Here is a 19,324-nt window from a genome sequence, read left to right on the forward strand (position 1 = left end):
GAAACAGCTGTGTCTCTGATTTGTAATCAAATATGGTCTGAAACATGGGGAGAGGGAATGATCTTACTATGTTTAAACCATGGGCAGCCAACATGGTGCCCATCACATGTTGTTAGACTTTTAACTCCCATCAGCCCCAGAAAGCATGACCAGCGGTCAGGGCTGATGGGAGCTGTAGCCTAATGTCATCTGGAGGGCACCATGCCGGCTGCCCCTATTCTACACTCTTAAAACAGTGGGATCGCCAGGGTGTTTAACTTGCTGCCTGGGATGTTCAGGATAGGAGCTCCTGCCTGTGTAACCCTAGCTTGATGGGAAGCTGCCTTGCAACTAGGTACCTCCCTCTTCAATCTGGCAGCTCAGCGCTCTCTGCAGCAAATTATTTTTCACATGCAAATATACAGGTAGCTGGCTGTTCAGGATCAGAAGCGAGGGGCTCTATTTGGGCCCTGTACCTTCCTTGCCAAAGCATTTAAACTTTTTTTAAAAACAAACAAGGAGTTCTTCATGGGCACCACTGAGTTAGTGCAAGCCTACATTTTTTTTCTAGAAAGAGTTACATTGCCTCCCCAATTTCTAGCATCTTAAAAGATTTAGAGAAAGTGTAATCAAATCCTTCATGCTGATCTTTTAGTTTACATAAGCTCCTGTGTTTCTTTTTTTTTAATAATTTTTATTCAAATTTTTCAAAAGACAAACAAAACAAAGTCGAAGAACATAACAATACAACAACAAAAAATAAAATAAAATAGTTGACTTCCGATTTGTCGCAGATCAGCTATAAGTATATAATATACATCAAACCTGTCCCTTAATGTATACATACAGAATCCCTTTTCTCCATAGGCTATCTTAGTTAATCGTCAAATCCCAATATCATCATTTTATTTTGATCTTTCAACAAAAAGTCTAAGAGAGGCTTCCATTCCTTAAGAAATGTATCTGTCGATTTTTCTCTAAGTAAACATGTCAATTTATCCATTTCTACTAAGTCCATTAATTTCAATAGCCATTCTTCCATTGTTGGTGTTGATTCCATTTTCCACTTTTGTGCATATAATAATCTTGCTGCCGTAATCATATACAATATTATTCTTCCATATTTCTTTTCTATTTGTTTATCCATAAAACCCAATAAAAAAAATTCTGGTTTTGACTGAATATTTATCTTTAGAATTTTTTGCATCTTCCTACCTATCTGTGCCCAAAATGATTTTGCCATTTTACACAACCACCACATATGATAAAATGATCCTTCTTGTTGTTTACATTTCCAACAAACATTAGAAACATTACTATACATTTTTGACAACTTTTCTGGAGTCATGTACCAACGGTACATCATTTTATAAAAATTTTCTTTAAGATCAAACCTTTTTTCCACATATTTCCCATTGATCCATTTGTATGTTATAACCAAAATTTTTTGCCCACTTTACCATACACTCTTTTACTTGTTCTTCCTCCATATCCATTTTCAATAAGAGTTTATACATTTTCGCAATTATATTTTCATCATTTGTACACAGTCCTATTTCAAAATCAGATTTACTTATTTCAAACCCATACATTTTCTTGTCCATTTTATATCTTTCTAACAATTGTAAATAGGCGAACCATTGAAAACTATATCCTTCCTTTGTCAGTTGTTCTCTCTCTTTCATTATATATTCTCCATGTACATTTTCTAATAGTTCTTGATAAGTTAACCATTTCTCTTTTCCAGCCATTTCTCTTCTATAAAACGCTTCTTGGCTTGAGACACATAATGGTATTTTCGAATAAAACCTTGGTTTATATCTATTCCATATTTTCAACAGAGGACGTCTTATAAAATGATTGTTAAAGTCTACATTTACTTTTACTTTGTCATACCATAGATATCCATGCCATCCCCACTTCAAATTATGACCCTCCAAATCCAATAGTCTTTTATTCCTCAATAAGATCCATTCCTTTATCCAGACTAGACAGCAGGCAGCAAAATAAAGTCTCAGATTTGGTAATCCCAGTCCTCCTCTTTCTTTGGCATCTTGTAGTAGTTTAAATTTAACTCTTGGTTTTTTTCCTTGCCATACAAATTTAGAGATATCTTTTTGCCATTGTTTAAAAGGTAAATCAGAGGATATTACAGGTATTGTTTGAAACAAAAACATCATTCTCGGTAATACATTCATTTTTATCACAGATATTCTACCCATTAATGACAGTTGTAGTTTATCCCATCTTAGCAAGTCTTTCTTAATCTCTGTCCATAATTTTTCATAATTATTATGAAACAACTTTGAATTTTTATTTGTCATAATGATACCTAAATATTTCAACTTTTTCTCTATTGTAAAATCTGTCTTGTCCATTAACACTTTCTGTTCCCTTAAAGTTAAATTTTTCACCAACATCTTTGTTTTTTGATTGTTAATCTTAAATCCTGCTAACGGTCCAAATTCTTTTAATTTGTCCATCAATACATTAATTCCTTCCAAAGGATTTTCTAGTACAATTATCAAATCATCAGCAAATGCTCTCAATTTATATTCTTCTTTTTTTATCTTTAATCCCGAAATTCTTTTATCTTGCCTTATATCTCTAAGCAGCACTTCTAAGACCAGAATAAATAAAAGGGGAGATAAAGGACATCCCTGTCTTGTACCCTTTTGTATTTCACATGAATCCGTTAAATCTCCGTTAACAATTATCTGAGCCTTCTGAGATGTATAAATCGATCTAATCCATTTTATAAAATTGTCTCCAAAATCCATTTGCTCCAAAACCTGAAACATAAATTTCCAATTCAAATTATCAAATGCTTTTTCAGCATCTAAAAAAATCAAAGCTGCTTGTTTATCATTTCGTTGTTCTAAATATTCCAAAACATTCAAGACATTCCTGACGTTGTCACGTAATTGTCTTTTAGGTAAAAACCCTGATTGATCTTCCTGAATAAATTGTTGCAATATTATTTTCAATCTTTCTGCCAAGATCATTGTAAAAATTTTATAGTCATTATTCAATAGAGATATTGGCCGATAATTTTTTGTTTTAGTTAAATCTTGCTCCTCTTTAGGTATTAATGTTATGTTAGCATTTTAACTATCCGGTATCTTTCCCTCTTGCAGAATAAAATTCATTGTAGACTGTAAAGGTAGCAAGAGTTCTTCCTCCAAACATTTATAATACATTGCCGATAACCCATCTGGTCCTGGTGCCTTTCCTAATTTAATTTTGTTTATAGCTTCAGATATCTCTCTTGACGTAATAGGGCCATTAATAGCTTGTCTCTGAAAGTCTGTAATTTTATACAAATTCTGTTTAGATATATACTCTTCTATTTTTTCAGATGGAATTTCCTGACACTTGTACAATGTTGAATAATATCAATGAAAAATCTTTTTGATTTTTACATTATCTGTCAGCGTCTCATCTCCTTCTTGTATCTTTAAAATAATATTTTTGACGTTCTTTTCTTAATTTATATGCTAACCATTTCCCTGTGTTTCAATACTAAAAACTCCTCTTTCTTTTTTCCTTCCTCCCTCTTCCATGCCCTTATATTTTCAGGTGGAATCACTGCCCTTTGTTGGGATCCTGTGCAGCGTGTCTTGTTTTCCGGCAGTTCTGATCATTCGATTATTATGTGGGACATTGGAGGAAGAAAAGGAACAGCTATTGAACTACAAGGACACAAGTACAGTACACTGATCCAATGCTTCCCCCCTTCCAGATATATCTCACCCACAGAATATTCTGCTTTTTTTTAAGTAGATGTATCTGATTAAGAATGGTGGTTGAAATGAAATTTTCAGAATAAAATTCAGAAGCTCTTAAATCAGCACTCTCTCTCTAACAAACTGGTTTTTACCAAGTAGGATATAAAGCATGGGTGGTTAACTTGTGGCCTTCTAGAGGTTTCTGGACTACAACCTCTATCATCCCTGACTATTGGACATGCTAGCTGGTGCTGATGGGAGTTGGAGCCAACAACATCTGGAGGGCCACAGGTTACAACTCCTTCTCTTGGCACCCTCTTGGCCTTCCTCATACTCTGGCTGATCCTGTCCCTCCAGGTTGATGGGCAGCCTGGCTATCCCAAAATCAAATATAAAAAGAAGAAAAAGTTGGGTTGTATGGATCTGTCAGTTTTGGTTTCTCTTAGTTTATCATTTTTCCAATCTTAAATTCAGTTCACCCCATTTCCACATAAGTCTGCAATTCTTAAAAAAGTTTGCATGAAAATTTACATGTATTTTTTATGTAATTTTGTCTAATATATACATTTTTGCAAGCAATTTCCCCTGACAATGCATACATTTTCACTAGTAATAATTGCATTTTTGCACACATTTTTGGACTGGAAAACCACTTTGCAAAAATGCAGAGGTACTGGGGAATTTTTAAGGCTAGCTGCATTTTAGTTCACATACCACTTCTGGAAATATGAATTGGATAGGTTTACATTAAAATGGGAACTAAACCAAGATGAGACACAATGGGTTGCAGTGGATTGTGTGGAATTTGGACTAGAGAGGCTGGGGTTCAGATCAGTCCCGAAACTTTCTGGATGACCTTGAATTAGTCAATATCCCTTAGCCTGACTGATACAATTTCATCTTCATAGCAATTCTGTGAGAACTCCATATGAGAGCCCTAAATAAATGCTGTCCTGAGCTACCTGCAGGAAAGTGTGATGCAGATATCAAATATGTATTTGCTGTTTCTGAAAACTGGGCCGAGCATCTCACTGAAAGAATTGGTTTTTTAATTAGTGGGGGTAGGATATAGAGGCAGGCTTTTCCTGTGTTCATACTCTTCTGCAGATCCAGAATCTAGGGACTGTAGTGTTTGCTTTTTAATGGATGCATAGCAGCATAGCATAGCCCAGCAGCATACTGCATTATACTTGACTAATGGAATTAAAACCCTAATCTGACACCATTTTGGGCATTCACCTATAAGTTTGTGTAGCACATGTTATCTTAGGGCATTGTAGGATTCATGCCTTGATACAAAAACAAAACGGTTATTGAGGAATGTGCAACTGTTTGACAACTGAAACTGCAGCTCCTCTCCCAGATGTGTTCTGTTTGCTTAATTTTGCTGGGCTTCTGTACAAATGGGATTTCTTCACTGCAGAACTAGACCCGTTCAAAGAGTGTGAAGTGTTTCTCTGAAAACTGACATGTTCAAACTGTTGTTTCTATTCATTGGTGCCTTCTAATTTTATTTTATTTTTGTGTGTATTCTGCAGTGACAAAGTTCAGTCACTCTCCTATTCCCATCATACACGGCAACTTATCTCTTGTGGAGCAGATGGAGGGATCGTTGTCTGGAATATGGACGTTGAGAGGCAGGAGGTGCATACTCAGTTCTCCTTTATCTGGTCAGGGAAATGACAGTTTACTCAGTACTGAATCTTTTAAAGAGCATGTTGAAGGACAATGCTTTCCAAAGATTGCTCTTTGAACTTGATCACACATTGGGTTCATACAAGCACTTTTCCCTATTGGGCATGTCTTTTTAAACTTTGATATTGGGTGGGTGTTACTGGAGGGTTCTAGAGTGTTGGAGGTGGTGGGAGGGGAGATCGACTCTTGGAGTGAGAAATTCCAGCCGAGGTTCTCAGGTTTCTGTTCATATGTCCAACAGATTTCTGCTGTCATCAACCATCTTTTTATCTGCGGTGGGAACTCGGCTGATTTTAAAAAAAAGGGTTAGCACTGGCTGCTTATTGTGTCAAGGCAAACAATGCCTGCCCGGTTCCAATCAGAGGAACAAAATCACCGGGCAAAAACGCAAGAGCCCATCTAGTGAAATATCCCATTTCCAATAGTGGCAAGCCAGATGCTTCCAGGGCTAACAAGTAAAGTGCAAAAGCAGTTAAAGGCTTGCCCTTGTTCCATCACCACCCCACAACTAGTATTCTGAAGTAGACTTCTTCTGGACATGGAGGCTATTTGGTGATCATGGATGATAGCTGTTGATACACTCATCCTCCCTGAATTTGTCTAATCCCTTTTTAAAGCCATCTATGCCAGTGGCTCTCATCACATTTTGTGGCAGTGAATTTTTTAAAATAAATTATCAGTTGAGTGAAGAAGTGCTTTTTATTACCTGTTTTGCATCTACTGCCAATCAATTTCATTGGGTGATCCCAAGTTTTAGTATTATAAGAGGAAGAAAAATGCATCTCAATAATTTTTAAAATGTTTGTCATTGCATTCAGAGTGATTTTGCGCAAGAGCCCATACTATGCATTTGGGTCCGGCATATTTATACAGATTTCTTCCTAGGAATGGATATCTTTGTAGAATGCCTCATCTATTATAAACATGAATTTCCAACCAAGAAACTTACATAGAAATCCTTGTCCTTATTCAGCAGTTATCATAATATTGCCTGATACAAATTTGTAGCAAGCAATACTATGATGATTGCTGAATTACTCACTCACTTTCTCTCCCTCCTCATCTTCCATCCAGGTAAGTAAGAGACATTATCACAGTTAAAGCACACATTCCATCCTGGCAAAAGCACTCATGGAGGGCACAGAGCAGATCTGGTGAGGGAAGCAGCCTGGAAAGAGGGGATGTGGCCTGAAGAGTGTTTCAAGGACTGGGTAGCAAGGTGCCTAGGGGGCCACATTCAGCCTCTAGGCCAGAGGATCCCCACCCCTACTCTGTCTAAACCTGCCGGTGGTGTTCTCTTAGCCTTACATTCCTACTGTTCCTTTATAAGACTGCAATCTATTAAACTTTAATAATAGATTAAAGTAGGCTTTCTAATTGGTCAGGCTGTTAGCAAGTAAAGCCTCTGTTGTAAAGGACCTGCCACTCTGCACAGATGTTTTAAACGTGATTTAAAAAAAAAAAAAAACACCACGTGGATAACAAATCCTATTTGTATACAAATATAAGGGTGGTTTTTTTTCCTTTTAAGGTGAAATTATGGATTTCTGATTAACAGACAACTGACGTTGACAGTGGCCAGAGGAAACTGATATTTGTAGAGCCCCGTTCTCACCCTTGTTTCCTACACAGACTGAACAAATGGAGGAGGGAGTGATATTGTGCCCAGTGGCCCCATCCTGGCTACAGCATGTTAAGCATAAGTCAGCATGGGCAATATAGGCTTAGTGTCTATGAGCATAATTGGGAACTATTCATACAATCCAGGTTACCAGTCACAAGTAAGACCCTGTGTACCTACACGACCCATTCGTATTTCTGGCTGAACATGCAGCGAGTGTGTGGGTTGGGTCAGCAGACATGATACTCCCTCCCTCTCTCTGCATTCAGTGCATACATGACATGAAGGTGAGGATGGGGCTTACATCATCGGGCTAGATCTTCTAAAATTCTAATGGGATTTGAGATGGTTTCTTTCTTGCTGAACTGGCTGTGGCGAGGTTTGATTTTTTTAAATCAAGTTTGAGATGATTAAAAGTTAATTGTTAAATTGGGTCTCATTTTTCAGAATCTCTAAACAGAGGTTTGGATTGAGATTTGTTTATATATAAATATATTTTAAAAGTTCAATTGATAGCTAAAAGTTGACTGAAAAAGAAACCATATTTGTTTGCCAGCTTTAGTCTCTTGTCTTCTACAATCACACCATTCTCTACTCAGGGTGGAACTATATATTATCCTGGCAATCATGCCTTTCCAAAAGCAGTGTTTGCTGGTTAATAGTAATGTGTGAGGTAGGAGGGCATTTAACAGGCGAGAAATGGCAGATGGGAAAACTGAATGCTTCCTCTGCTACCAAATCCTTCCCTGGGCCAGTTTTTCTCTGGCTAGTTTATTTCTGTTCTCAGAGCATGCTGGGGGAGGGCCACACAGGAAAAGGGGCAAGGAATGCAAAGCATTAGGCATACCTCTCCTGCCTACTGTTGCCCCCCCCCCGGGAATCTTCCTTTGCCTAGTAACCTCTTGGCCCATCAGACTCTGTGTATAAACTGTGCAAAATAAGAAGGTGCATATAGACTTTGCTAATTTACGTAACATAATTTAATATAGAATTTGTTTGCTGCATGGTATGAACCGTTCCACAGTGGAGTACTAGCAAATGTAGAACCTCTTACGTAGCCATAATCTTGTTACTGTTTTGGTCCTGTATATAGAGGCCTCTTTTTTGTTGGACTCAAGGCTTTTCCTCCCATTCTTACATTAGACACCTGAATGGTTGGATAGCGACTCTTGTCAAAGGTGTGATCAGCCATTCTTCTGGAACTTCAAACAAATGTGGGATAACAAGAAAATAGGCCTTAGACAGGTATGTGGTAGCCTCCTGTTTTCATTTGATCAACATTGTTCGTATATTAAATAGTAAACTTATTATCCTAATGTGAATCCTTATGTAGCCAAAACACCACCCATAAGCAAGATGAGAGTATCGCTGGGCTTGAGTGGAACCCAAGCTTTGCAAAAGTACAAAAAATTTTTTATTGGAAGTCAGCCCATGGAAATGCATTAGTATATAATGGAACACTGTGAAACCCAGTGCAATAATTTCAAGTGCTTGCTATGGATTCCTCAGTTCCTCCATGTATAGAAAATGTGCGGGGTCACAGGATATCTTCTCATTGAAGACAATGGACTGGACTTTCCTCAACAGTGTGGAATGGAGTATGGGGGAGCTGCTGGGGAAAGGGGGAATTCTCCAAAGTCAGGCAAGGACCCTCCAGAGACTCCTGGGAGGAGAAGGAGGTGACTGAAAAAGTCCACTTGCACAAGCTTATTTTCCTTCTGGTCGCATTACTTAGCATGCAAGCCAATATGTGAGCTTGTTACCAATACATGAAATGACCGATAGGGCTGAGCTGTTCATATAAATTAGGAGATTGAAACCTAACCCAAATTTGATTGTGATAGGTTTTAGGAATTGTTTTGCCACAGATTTTCATTTTACTGTGTTGTGGACTTTTGCGGGAACTTGGTACTACAGTGAGAACATTGGATTTTTCACAGTCAAGAAAAATGAGTAGTGTTTTGATAGCAAGCAACTGTCTCTTACAGAAGTAGTTCCAAGACTTTCACAAAGTGAAAAAAAATCTGAGGAAATTGTTTGCCAAACCCCACAATGAAGGGAATCCAGGTGTTCATCACTTTGCTTATGTGCAGAGTAAATGCTTTAGGTGTCTGGCCACACACCTTTGCTCTACAGCACAGCACTTCATGAATTGATTCAAAATAGAAACAAGAGAAAGGGCCTTCCCAGTGGTGTCACTCCCGCCCCCTTCCCTGGATTATCAACTTCTTTGCCCTGTGGGGATCACTTAGTCCCCTTTCTTGCTGTGTTCTCCTGAATAGTATTTTTTTTCCAGCAGGCCTTTGTTTATCAGATAAATTTCATGCATTTGATTTTGCGCTGAACCTGGCTCAATTTTATATCTTACCTATTTATAATCGTATGTATTATATTTACTTATTAAATTTATTTTTTGCTGTTCCTCCCAAATGAGCCCAATATTATGTTTATTGCTGTGTTTTAAAATTGTTGTAAGCTGCCCTGAGTTGTGTGTATAAAGAAGAGTGAATATAAATCCTTAAACTCTGTTGGTTTTTTGATTTGCTGAGAATATATGTAGTTGTAATATGTTATTCTTCCAGGTCCCCAGGCCATGTCTGTACATGAAGGGCCAGATAAAACCTGGAATGCTGGAGACATGCAAGCCTTAATTCATATTTTATGTGGCTCATGGCAATCTCTCCTGCTAGACTTTGACCTCCGGGTATGGTGGCTTTGTGTTATGAAACATTGGTTTACAGCTGGAGTGACAGACAATTTCACCTTGCTTTTTCCTCCTTCCCAGAATAGGCTGATAAGTCTTGATCTGGGTTGGCAAAGCTTACACACCCTGACTCCTTGGGTAAGATAGGCTATAACATATAAACAGATATACGTGCACTTGTTAGTTCTTCCACTTCATCCAGGTGATCCTTTCTTGTGTGCTTTTAATTTCAGCATCATTGCCGGAAGTGCGGGAAAGCAGTGTGTGGCAAATGCAGTTCAAAGCGTTCCTCCATACCACTGATGGGGTTTGAATTTGAAGTGAGAGTCTGTGACAGTTGTTACGAATCAATAACAGATGAGGAGTAAGTCAGTTTCCCAGATCTGTATCCCCTCCTTCCTTGTTCCCTGCCTACCCTGCCCTCTTCCCATCCTTGGCAAAATATTCTAGTTTCTGAGGGAAAGAAATGTTGCAACTGACCAAATTTTGGAAATGTTCTTCTCCAAGAGTGTACTTGTTTCAGTTAAGAATAAGTTTCTCTAATTATGCTCCCTCAAACCAATGTAGAATGAGAAATCCAATATAATAGTAGATTGCACCACCCTCTCTGAAGCAGGGCCTCTACTTTGCTCATCTTCTGTTCTTTCTTCAGGCGTGCTCCTACAGCCACTTTCCATGATAGCAAACACAATGTCGTCCATGTACACTTTGATGAAACACGAGGATGGCTGCTGACATCTGGGACAGACAAGGTTATTAAGGTAAGGAGTCCAGGGTGGGATTTATAGGTATATTCTACACATTTCAAGGCAGAATAACCTTTTCCTGCTGATTATAATTTCATAATTTACAGTGCAATTCTAATCTGCAGATTGGCCAGCCCATTTACAGGAACTCCCATCTCCCATCTTCTACCTTGGCCACACAGATTGTCAGGGCTCTGGAAGTGGCAGGTTGCATTCTACTTCACCCTCCCCCATCTTATTTATGGTTATTCTGTTACTTATTGGTTCTTGCTTCTCCCTGCCCCAAGTCATGAGCAGGTCCTGTGGTGTGAACTTACCAGAATTATTCCACAAAGATTCAGTAAATCATACTTTAATCTCTTCTGATGGTCTGCAATTTTCTTCTTTTAACAGTTGTGGGATATGACACCTGTAGTATCTTGATGCATCAGCGAAACGCAAAGCAACCCAGTGTTAATGAATAAGGAATTCCTCATGTATTGCAGAAGATAAAGCAAGTTGTGTAATGATGAGGGAGTGAACTAATAACTTCTGGATGGTTTTTCAAATGATCTGCTAGATCCAGGGTGGATATTTGCACCAAATGCGCTACTTCTTTGTTCTTGAAATACAGAAGATATTTTTTTAGACTTACAACTATACAAGCTGGCTCCATTCAGCCATTTGGAACTCATCTGGAAAGTCTGTGTGCAGTGCAGTTTGTGTTCCATGTTTTATGTTGACTTGTGCTGTTTGGCGTGGAGGAATTCTTTGCGAATGTGAGCTTTCTGCAATATTAGGTTGGAAAGGCTGAATCTGCTCTTAGGCAAGAAAAGAAAAGGATTCCTCTTTCCATATTGTCTAGCAGAGTCATTGAGCAAGAACTTGCATTCAGAACTGTCAAAAGATCAGGGCAGTTTGCAGCTGTTTAACAATAAAAGCCTCCTTTGTAATGGCATTCCGGCAAATGGTACGGCAAATATGGATTGTGAGGGGGAGGTTAGCCAAAGTCCAACCTTGTTCATTGCATAGCCAAGAGGAAGGCTTGTTTAGCAACAAACTTCAAAATGGCTAAACGATCTTTCCACCCTCAAGCCTGACCAATGAGTGTAGAAACGAGTTCAAACCGAGGCTGCATAAAATGGTTTTATGTAATTGCCAGTAACTTGTCAATGTGGACAATGTCCTTGTTTAGCTGGACCAGCAATGTCTGAACTGTATATGTGTGTGTTGCGGGAGGACGGTGTGAGAATTATGCTAGCGTTGCTGTGCAGTTTGAAACTAACTATTCCATTCCTGTCATCTCTCTGGCAGGGTGTGTTTTTAAAATTGTTGATAACTGTAATTTGTTTTTAATTCTCAGTGTAGCCCTCAATGGGGTTACATTTCATACTTTGTTTTGCTGCCTTATTAGGCAGTTTTTTTCAAAAAATAAAAATGCTGAAATAAAGACTGCGTCCTTCACAGCATCCAGGATGTAAGATCCATCTCCTTATTAAACCTCCGCCATGTAGTTAATATGGGACCCTAAATTCAATACTATGTATTGCAGCTGATTTAAAGGCCAGTGACCATGTAACTGTTTGCCATAGTATTTGCTGAAGAAAGTGGTTGTGCTAAATGATGCTGGCCTTCTACATGTATGCATAGTTGGAAGAATCAAGAGTGCATGCTCTAATTTTTTTAAATTTTCAGTGATGACACAATTTACCAAGCCATAAATGTGGACTCTATCAATGATAAACAAAACATTTTCCATCATACCTGTAGCCTAGATAGGGAAGAAATGGCCTGTTAATTAAAGAACCTCACCCCCCTGCCCCCCTTCACTACTTAAAGCAAATGTAGGAGAACATTGATCTTCCACATGTTGCTAGACTACAGCTGTCATCGCAAGCCATTAGCCATGCTTGCTGGAACTGTTGGGAGTTCATCAACATCTAGAGGGCCAAAGGTTCTCCACACCTGACTTAGAATAACAGCACTCATCTACATATGTGTTGAGTATCCCATGGTCTCAGCTGCTGAAAAAAAGATTTCTTTTCCTCCCTTCATAGCAGCCTGCATTTTTCTACCAAGGGAGATCTGAGTGAGAAATTTCCACTCAGCTTGCTCTGCTGAGTTTTGTGACAGCAGTATGTAAAGGTAGGTAACGTGATGCATGTTGGCAGAACTGGGGAGGGCAGGTTGGGGGTACTTTCAATCATATCAAGAGGATAGTATGCTGATTGCCAAATGGTATCTAGATCTCAGAGCTTAAATTCTGTACAAGAAACTACGCAAAGAACTGCCAATTTAAATATCAGGCTTCTTATATAATGCATTCATATGTCTATAGGAATTTAAATTTAGCTACCCCTATTCTTCAAGAAAGGGTGGACTAGAACAACTAGAGCACTTTTTCAAATGTTAGATTTTAATAGGATTGTTTTTTCATGGAAGCTTCAGAAGTGCTAAAAGATATTTAGACTTTAGCAAGTTGGCAGCAGAAGAAAAATTTCATAGTTATGCACAGAGGGCATTGTTGCTTGATCTTGACACACGACTACCATTCGGGAGGGGGCAGGGTTTCTGAGAGTGGCCCAAGCCCTCTTACATTTAGTATCTTGAGAGATTCTTAGAAGAGAGATTGTGCTTCCACTGGAACAATAATGCTATCACTAATAATATTCATAGCATCTCATCCCTACTCAAAATAAACTACTTGGGATTTTTTAAATAACAAATGAAAAATAGATAACAAAGGGGACAAAAGTTGTAACATGACCATGAAGAAAAACAAAAACTCTTCTCTACACCCCACAATGCAATGTTTTTCAAACAAATACATCTAGATTAAAAACCCAAACTGCAATGAAATTGGAATTCCTGGAACCTAACTTGCCATATTGGGGCAAACTGACTTTTTCATAATTGAGGCTCATGTTGGCATCATTCAGCTTTTTTCTAGAATCCTTGTCCTAAAAACTAAAAACAATTCTATTTAGAGAACATCATCAAGATGTGTAAAACATATAGAACCACTGAATATTCGGCTGTGTCCCTTTTCCTGCTGCAAAATTAAGCAAATGAGTACTTATTTGCACATATTACAAATTTCCAATTACAGTTTGTAAAGAAGTTGCTACTTCACTAAACTTGTTTCAGAAACTAGTGATTATCTGGGTTTAAACTGCTGAGAGAGCTCTTCAACAGCCTGTATCAGTTTTTCTTCACCAGGTGAAGATTTTGCCTGTGCCAGTGGTAAGTGGGTTGAACAGGCTGTCTGTCTAGAAACAAAATGTAATATGAAGAGTAGTTAATTGTTAAATGTATATCCCACCCTTCCTCCCAAAGGAAGCCCTGTTATTTCAACTATCAAAACTTGGGTTCTCAAACCTGCTTTTCCAAATTTCTTACCAGTATCGTTGAACAAGTGAACAACTCTAGTTCAGGGACAAGAGAGCTTGCAGGGATTTAAACGTGTACAATGCAGTTTTTAGGGCTACTCCATGGCAACATAGCAACACAGTAAGGTTTCCACAATATGTATGCTTAGGAGCTGGAGCCAATCCCAGCCCTGACCGATGAGCCTGTATAATGTCTTTGTTCTGTGCCTGTTGGATGCATTTGCTTTTTTTTTGTTTACACCACTTAGTGTATATATTGTTGGAGGCAGTTTTTTCTGTACTTCTCAATTACTATACAGGATTCAAGAATACATTAATGACAAGTCTTTACATTGGAAAAACTGGCAGCTTGCTTGCCTGCTGCATGGGAGACTGCAAGCCATACTACAGTGTCAGCCTGCTGAGCCTCTGTCCATAATCTGTTCATCTTTCCATAGAAATCTGACAAAGATTACCTCATTGCTACGAGGTGACGGTTCTGATAAGTGTATATAATGGTTTCCCTACTCAACAAAAGACATGACTTGTATCCCACTATTTGTGTTCTTCAACTGCCACCACCCTAGGGTGGTATCCCAACAAATGCGTATTGTCAGGGCAAGGATTTCTGTTTGTGTGATGGGATTCTGTCCCCCCCCCACTTCCTTCCTCCTCAAATTTGCTATGGAGGGTTGGGGGAATCCCTAGAGCAGATTTAAGGGCTGTGAAGGGGGGGAAGTCCTGTTGCCCAACTCCCATTACTGTGATGGGAAATGGTATTTAATGATACATTGGACACAACCCCTAGTTTTGGAATCTGCTGCTCCTTTAATCTGCAGAAGGCCTTTCAAAATTTCTTCCTGCAAAACTTCTCTGTATGGTTTTCCTGCCTGTTGCTACCAGATCCTATTCTCTTACACTATCTAATCACTTGGACAATGCTGATTCCTTTAGTGAATTACAGTCAGTGCTTCTGTACTTACCATTTGCACAGCTAGTAGTACTGTCTGTATATGTACATTACACTACACCTATACTTCTAAATTCAGAATAATTTCTTTAAGGACCTGTTCTCACTATTATCACACACAATAGAACATGGAAATAGTGAAGTTTTTAAGCTGAATTGTGAATAGTATACTCTGCTGTTTGTCTCACAAGATTACTAGCACCGCTAGCAACATAAAAGTATGCACAGTCCCTCACTTGAGAAATTTTACAGTTGGCTAATCGTACATCTGTATAAATTTGGCAATTTTTACCTGATTCCTTTTAGTTAAAATAATCCACTACAGAGCACTAGACATTTGCCAATATACATTTTTATTCATATGCACCTCGCTGGATCATCACCTTGTAGTGGTGAGTGGGCTTGCGTGTTCCAATGAACCCTGTGAGTGATGCTGTCGGGAGTCATGTACTCCCAGCAGGGTCACCCAGGGCAGTAACGTCAAGGGAGAGGAACCAGATGAATGACCCAAGAAAGTCCTCAACGGCAGAACAGGCGGAGGGTAACAATGTGTATGTTACAACAGTTATGAAGGTGGATGAAGGCTGCAGTAGATAAAAGACTTCCAGTCGTGGTATCAATGCCATTGGATCAAAGCCTTTTTCTGTCAAGATTGTGTGTTGATCGTCATGCGCCAATCTCCCCACATAAAACAAATTCACACAGAGGCATCTTCCAAGCAAAAACCTTATCTTGGAAGACAATCTTACTTGGCCACGAGTGATTGCCAATGAATGATTATTCATATGGTTCTAACCCTAACTTTATTCCACTTTCACATGAACCCTATTACATAGGCCAGGGATGAGGAGCTTATAGCCCTGCAGCTGGAGAGCCACTGCCAATCAGTGTAGACGCTACTGAGCTAGACAGACTAATGGAACTTAGGAAGATAGGAAGTGGCTTCTTTATTTATTTATTGCATTTATATACCGCTGCATAGCTGAAGCTCTCTGGGCAGTTTACAACAATTAAAAACATTAAAAACAAATATACAAATTTAAAACAAAATTTTAAAAAGCAATTTAAAAACACATGCTAAAATGCCTGGGAGAAGAGGAAAGTCTTGACCTGGTGCTGAAAAGATAAGTGTTGGCGCCAGGCACACCTTGTCAAAGAGATCATTCCATAATTTATACTATCCTACTGCCTGCCACCAACTCAGCTGTTTTAGGGTCTCTGTCTGCTCCAAAAGCAGTCCAGAAATATCTGGAGGCCCATAGGTTCACCACTCCTGGCTTAGCCAAAGAGTTGAATAATTCTGTTCAGTAACAAATACCTGGAGTAGCTGCCCAGCCAGGCTGCATGGAAGAAAAGTGAATGCTGAAATGTGCTCTAGCCCACTGTTCTGGCAAGACTATTTGCTGTCTCTAGGGTACAACAAAAGGCATAAAACTAAGAGACTGATAGAGCATTCAGTCTGGCATCTTCATATTCAATGCCAACTATTGCAGGAAAAGGATGCTACATTTCAGTCCCTTCGCAGCATAGCCATTTCTTCTTTTTGAACCTCGGCACCTACGCCAACCTGCACATTGCCTTCATTGTGTGGGAAAATAGGGCAGGTTTCACTCTCTTTTCCAGCTTCAGATGAGAGAAGGGCAAAAGAGCCCCAAGTGTAGCCCTCTATTAAATGCATTGCATATGGGGTTCTGTCATAACATTCTAATCTCAAAGACGGGAATAAAAGTTCTTTCCTAAAATCCTACTCTTGCAATAATTTTTTTTGAAAAATTAAAAACAAGTTTACCTTAAATAGTAACTGTTTAATATGAAATAATTTTGACATAAGAATATTAGCTGCATAGGCTAATCTCCAAACTGAATCAATGCCTTTACCACCTAAAGTGAGTTAAAGGGGGCTTTTCTGTGTAAAGTAAGACCCAACTTGATCATTTCTCAAACATGAATACTCTTACCTGACAAATGTGGGCAATATATTTCCACCTGTTAAAAAATAAACTGCTATAGTCTATCCGGTAACTAGTAGACCTACCTATCAGTCATGGGTGTTTTATTTCTGTGCAGGTAGTGCTGGGACAAGACAGTAAAGACATAGTTAAGCAGAAAGGAGTAACAATGGACGGGAACAGAACATAAAATTGTCCAGTTTGTAATATTCACCATATCAACTAGCATGAATACTGGAAATACTTTATATGGGAATACTGGGAATATTTTAAAGACTTTTACCTATAGACAGAGCAGGAAAAATATATAAAACATGTGCATTGTGACAAAGATGTGAGGCTTGGCTATTAGGATGAAACTAAATAATATTAATTATATATTAACATAGTATAATGCTTAGATTTGCAACACTGTTTACAATATAGGAAGCATCTTCAATGGGAACATTAAATCATTCCACCTTGCCTAAATTACAGACTTTTAGTCCTGCATTTTTCTAGAGTCCTTTTTTCTGCATCAGCCTTTCCCAACCTTTGGGTCCCCAGATGTTGCTGGACTACAAATCCCATTGTTCCTGACCATTGGTCATGTTGGATGGAGCTGATGGGAGTTGTAGTCCAACAACATCTGGGGACCCAAAGGTTGGGAAAGGCTATTATGGACTTTTTACCACATCAAAACAAATGTCTCTTTTATTTACATTTTTCTTAAAGGAATTATATCATTTTCTAGTCTCCAGATCTTTGTTCAAGAACTGTGAATCTTACCTTATTCTGCACATTGTGCCATCAAGTGTCACATTTCTTGACTGCAAGTCTGATACATTTAATTTCTGAACTAACATTTCTCCTGAGACAATAATAACACAAATGGAAGAAACATAGACCACCCCCATAAAACTACTCTGAAATCCTTACCTGAAACTGGCCTTGTCTTGTACCAGATTCTCTGTAATGCTACTTGAGTAGATAATCACAATGACAACATGGTTTGTTCATCAAAAGCAGAGGTGGGGAACCTGTAGTCCTCTGGCTGTGGTTGGACCCCAGCTTCCATCAGCTCCAGGTAGCACGGTGGGACATGTAGTCCAACAATATATGGAAGACCACAGGTTCCCCAACATTGACCTAAAGAGAGAACTGAATGCTGAAATTTGGAATAGTTCACAGTGCTGGTCATCTCCCTAGAAAGCCATGTTGATTTCTGTCATACCCTTAGCCCTTTAAAAGTCACAGTGCAAATATTTATTATTTATTTCAAATGGAACATTGCAGAAGTTTTTGCAAAAAATGCAGCCACATCAATCAATATATGCTTGTCTCTCTTAGTCATTCTCTTTGCTTGAAAATATATAAATGAATCTTTTAGAAACTGAACTGTTAGAAATGGTTCCATTCTAAATTGGAATAATTATTTTAAACACCCACTAGCGTCTGATGCAACAGAAAATACATTTCCTTGTTACCGTTCAGAAGTTCTCCTTTTACCAAGACATGTAATCTGCGTTCATTTTTTAACTGTTCAGCAAATTCCTTTGGGGTCAGACATGTCCAGAATATGGACAAAAACATTATAGGAAAGGGGAATAGAAGTGTTGTTAACAAAGAAAATTTGGAATACTATACAACCATTTCACTGGCTTTCTGCACTACAGCCTGGCTTTAAATTTTACATCCCAAGCACAGCTAGTCACCCTAGTACACGCATAAAAATATCCAAAACTGTTCATGTGTTTGATAGGACTTGTCATCATTGAACACACTTTAACAACACTATGTAATCAGATATTTGGAATATACCTACTTTTCCAAATTATATTTAAATGGCAGAGCAGGGAATCCTATATTTGTGGTGGACATAAAAATATAAGCAATCAAAAATGAACATAACACAGGATTGTGAGAGTTACTTCATAAGTTGCTTGCATAAGATGCAATGCAGAAAAAGGAAACATGATGGATGATTTGTACTTCCTCTTTTTCCTCTTTTGTGGCAACCTGCAATGTTGCCCACACTGGGGTACAAAGCTCTAGAAGCCATTTATGATTCCACATAGGATATGAGAGTCTGTTTTCAAGACCACCTCCTGATATTGTAGCTGCTGCACTGCTGAAGAGGTGTTCGTGTACAAGGTGATGGTACACAGAACTACAGGGCAGTCCTGAATTGAATCAGGAATGGGCATTGGAATGAGCATTTGCAGGGGCATGGTTAATGCACACACTTGATGCTGTGACCATCAAGTGCCAACCATGGATGACCACTGCCCTCAGTTTTGTCATTATAAACCCACATAGGCTGTTGCTCCTTGCCCATTGTTCGTGTGAAAGTGATCCTTTCTATGGAATCCAACAGACCTGTCATAAATTTCAAAGCCATGAAGCCTGGCTGGCACATTCATGTGTCATTTTCATCCCATCATAAGCTTCAGTAAGCTGGTCTCCATAAACTTGACCCACTTCCCAGAGACATCACAGCTAACCTGGATTCACATGATTAGCAGGTAAGTCTTGTTAATGAACCAATACCCAGCATCTGCAAAGTTATTTCCAACTAACCATCCCTAGCTATTTTCAAATGTAGG

At 38.7% G+C, this 19,324-nt stretch overlaps 2 protein-coding genes across 3 annotated transcripts in view; one reads left to right on the forward strand and one right to left on the reverse strand.

Moving 5' to 3' along the window:
• WDFY2 (WD repeat and FYVE domain containing 2) overlaps positions 1-11,902 on the forward strand; it is a 58,740-nt gene extending 46,838 nt beyond the window's left edge. The window contains exons 7-12 of one of the 2 annotated variants that reach the window (XM_061622723.1): positions 3,559-3,685; positions 5,246-5,351; positions 8,167-8,268; positions 9,961-10,091; positions 10,380-10,488; positions 10,867-11,902. In XM_061622723.1, the coding sequence (XP_061478707.1) occupies positions 3,559-3,685; positions 5,246-5,351; positions 8,167-8,268; positions 9,961-10,091; positions 10,380-10,488; positions 10,867-10,896 (605 nt within the window). In that variant the 3' untranslated portion in view covers positions 10,897-11,902. Of the gene's footprint in view, positions 1-3,558; positions 3,686-5,245; positions 5,352-8,166; positions 8,269-9,808; positions 9,890-9,960; positions 10,092-10,379; positions 10,489-10,866 lie in introns of those variants that run through there. The other variant, XM_061622722.1, reaches the window with a different exon arrangement.
• A 1,707-nt stretch (positions 11,903-13,609) lies between these two features.
• Positions 13,610-19,056, reverse strand: DHRS12 (dehydrogenase/reductase 12). The gene is given in 8 exon segments (XM_061626056.1): positions 13,610-13,713; positions 14,163-14,303; positions 16,109-16,199; positions 17,508-17,518; positions 17,521-17,589; positions 18,206-18,273; positions 18,275-18,359; positions 18,963-19,056. Coding segments are annotated over 8 exon segments (663 nt in total).
• Between the last annotated feature and the right edge of the window lie 268 nt (positions 19,057-19,324).

This window comes from Rhineura floridana, chromosome 4 (genome assembly GCF_030035675.1).
Source record: "Rhineura floridana isolate rRhiFlo1 chromosome 4, rRhiFlo1.hap2, whole genome shotgun sequence".
NCBI classification, from domain to species: domain Eukaryota; kingdom Metazoa; phylum Chordata; class Lepidosauria; order Squamata; family Rhineuridae; genus Rhineura; species Rhineura floridana.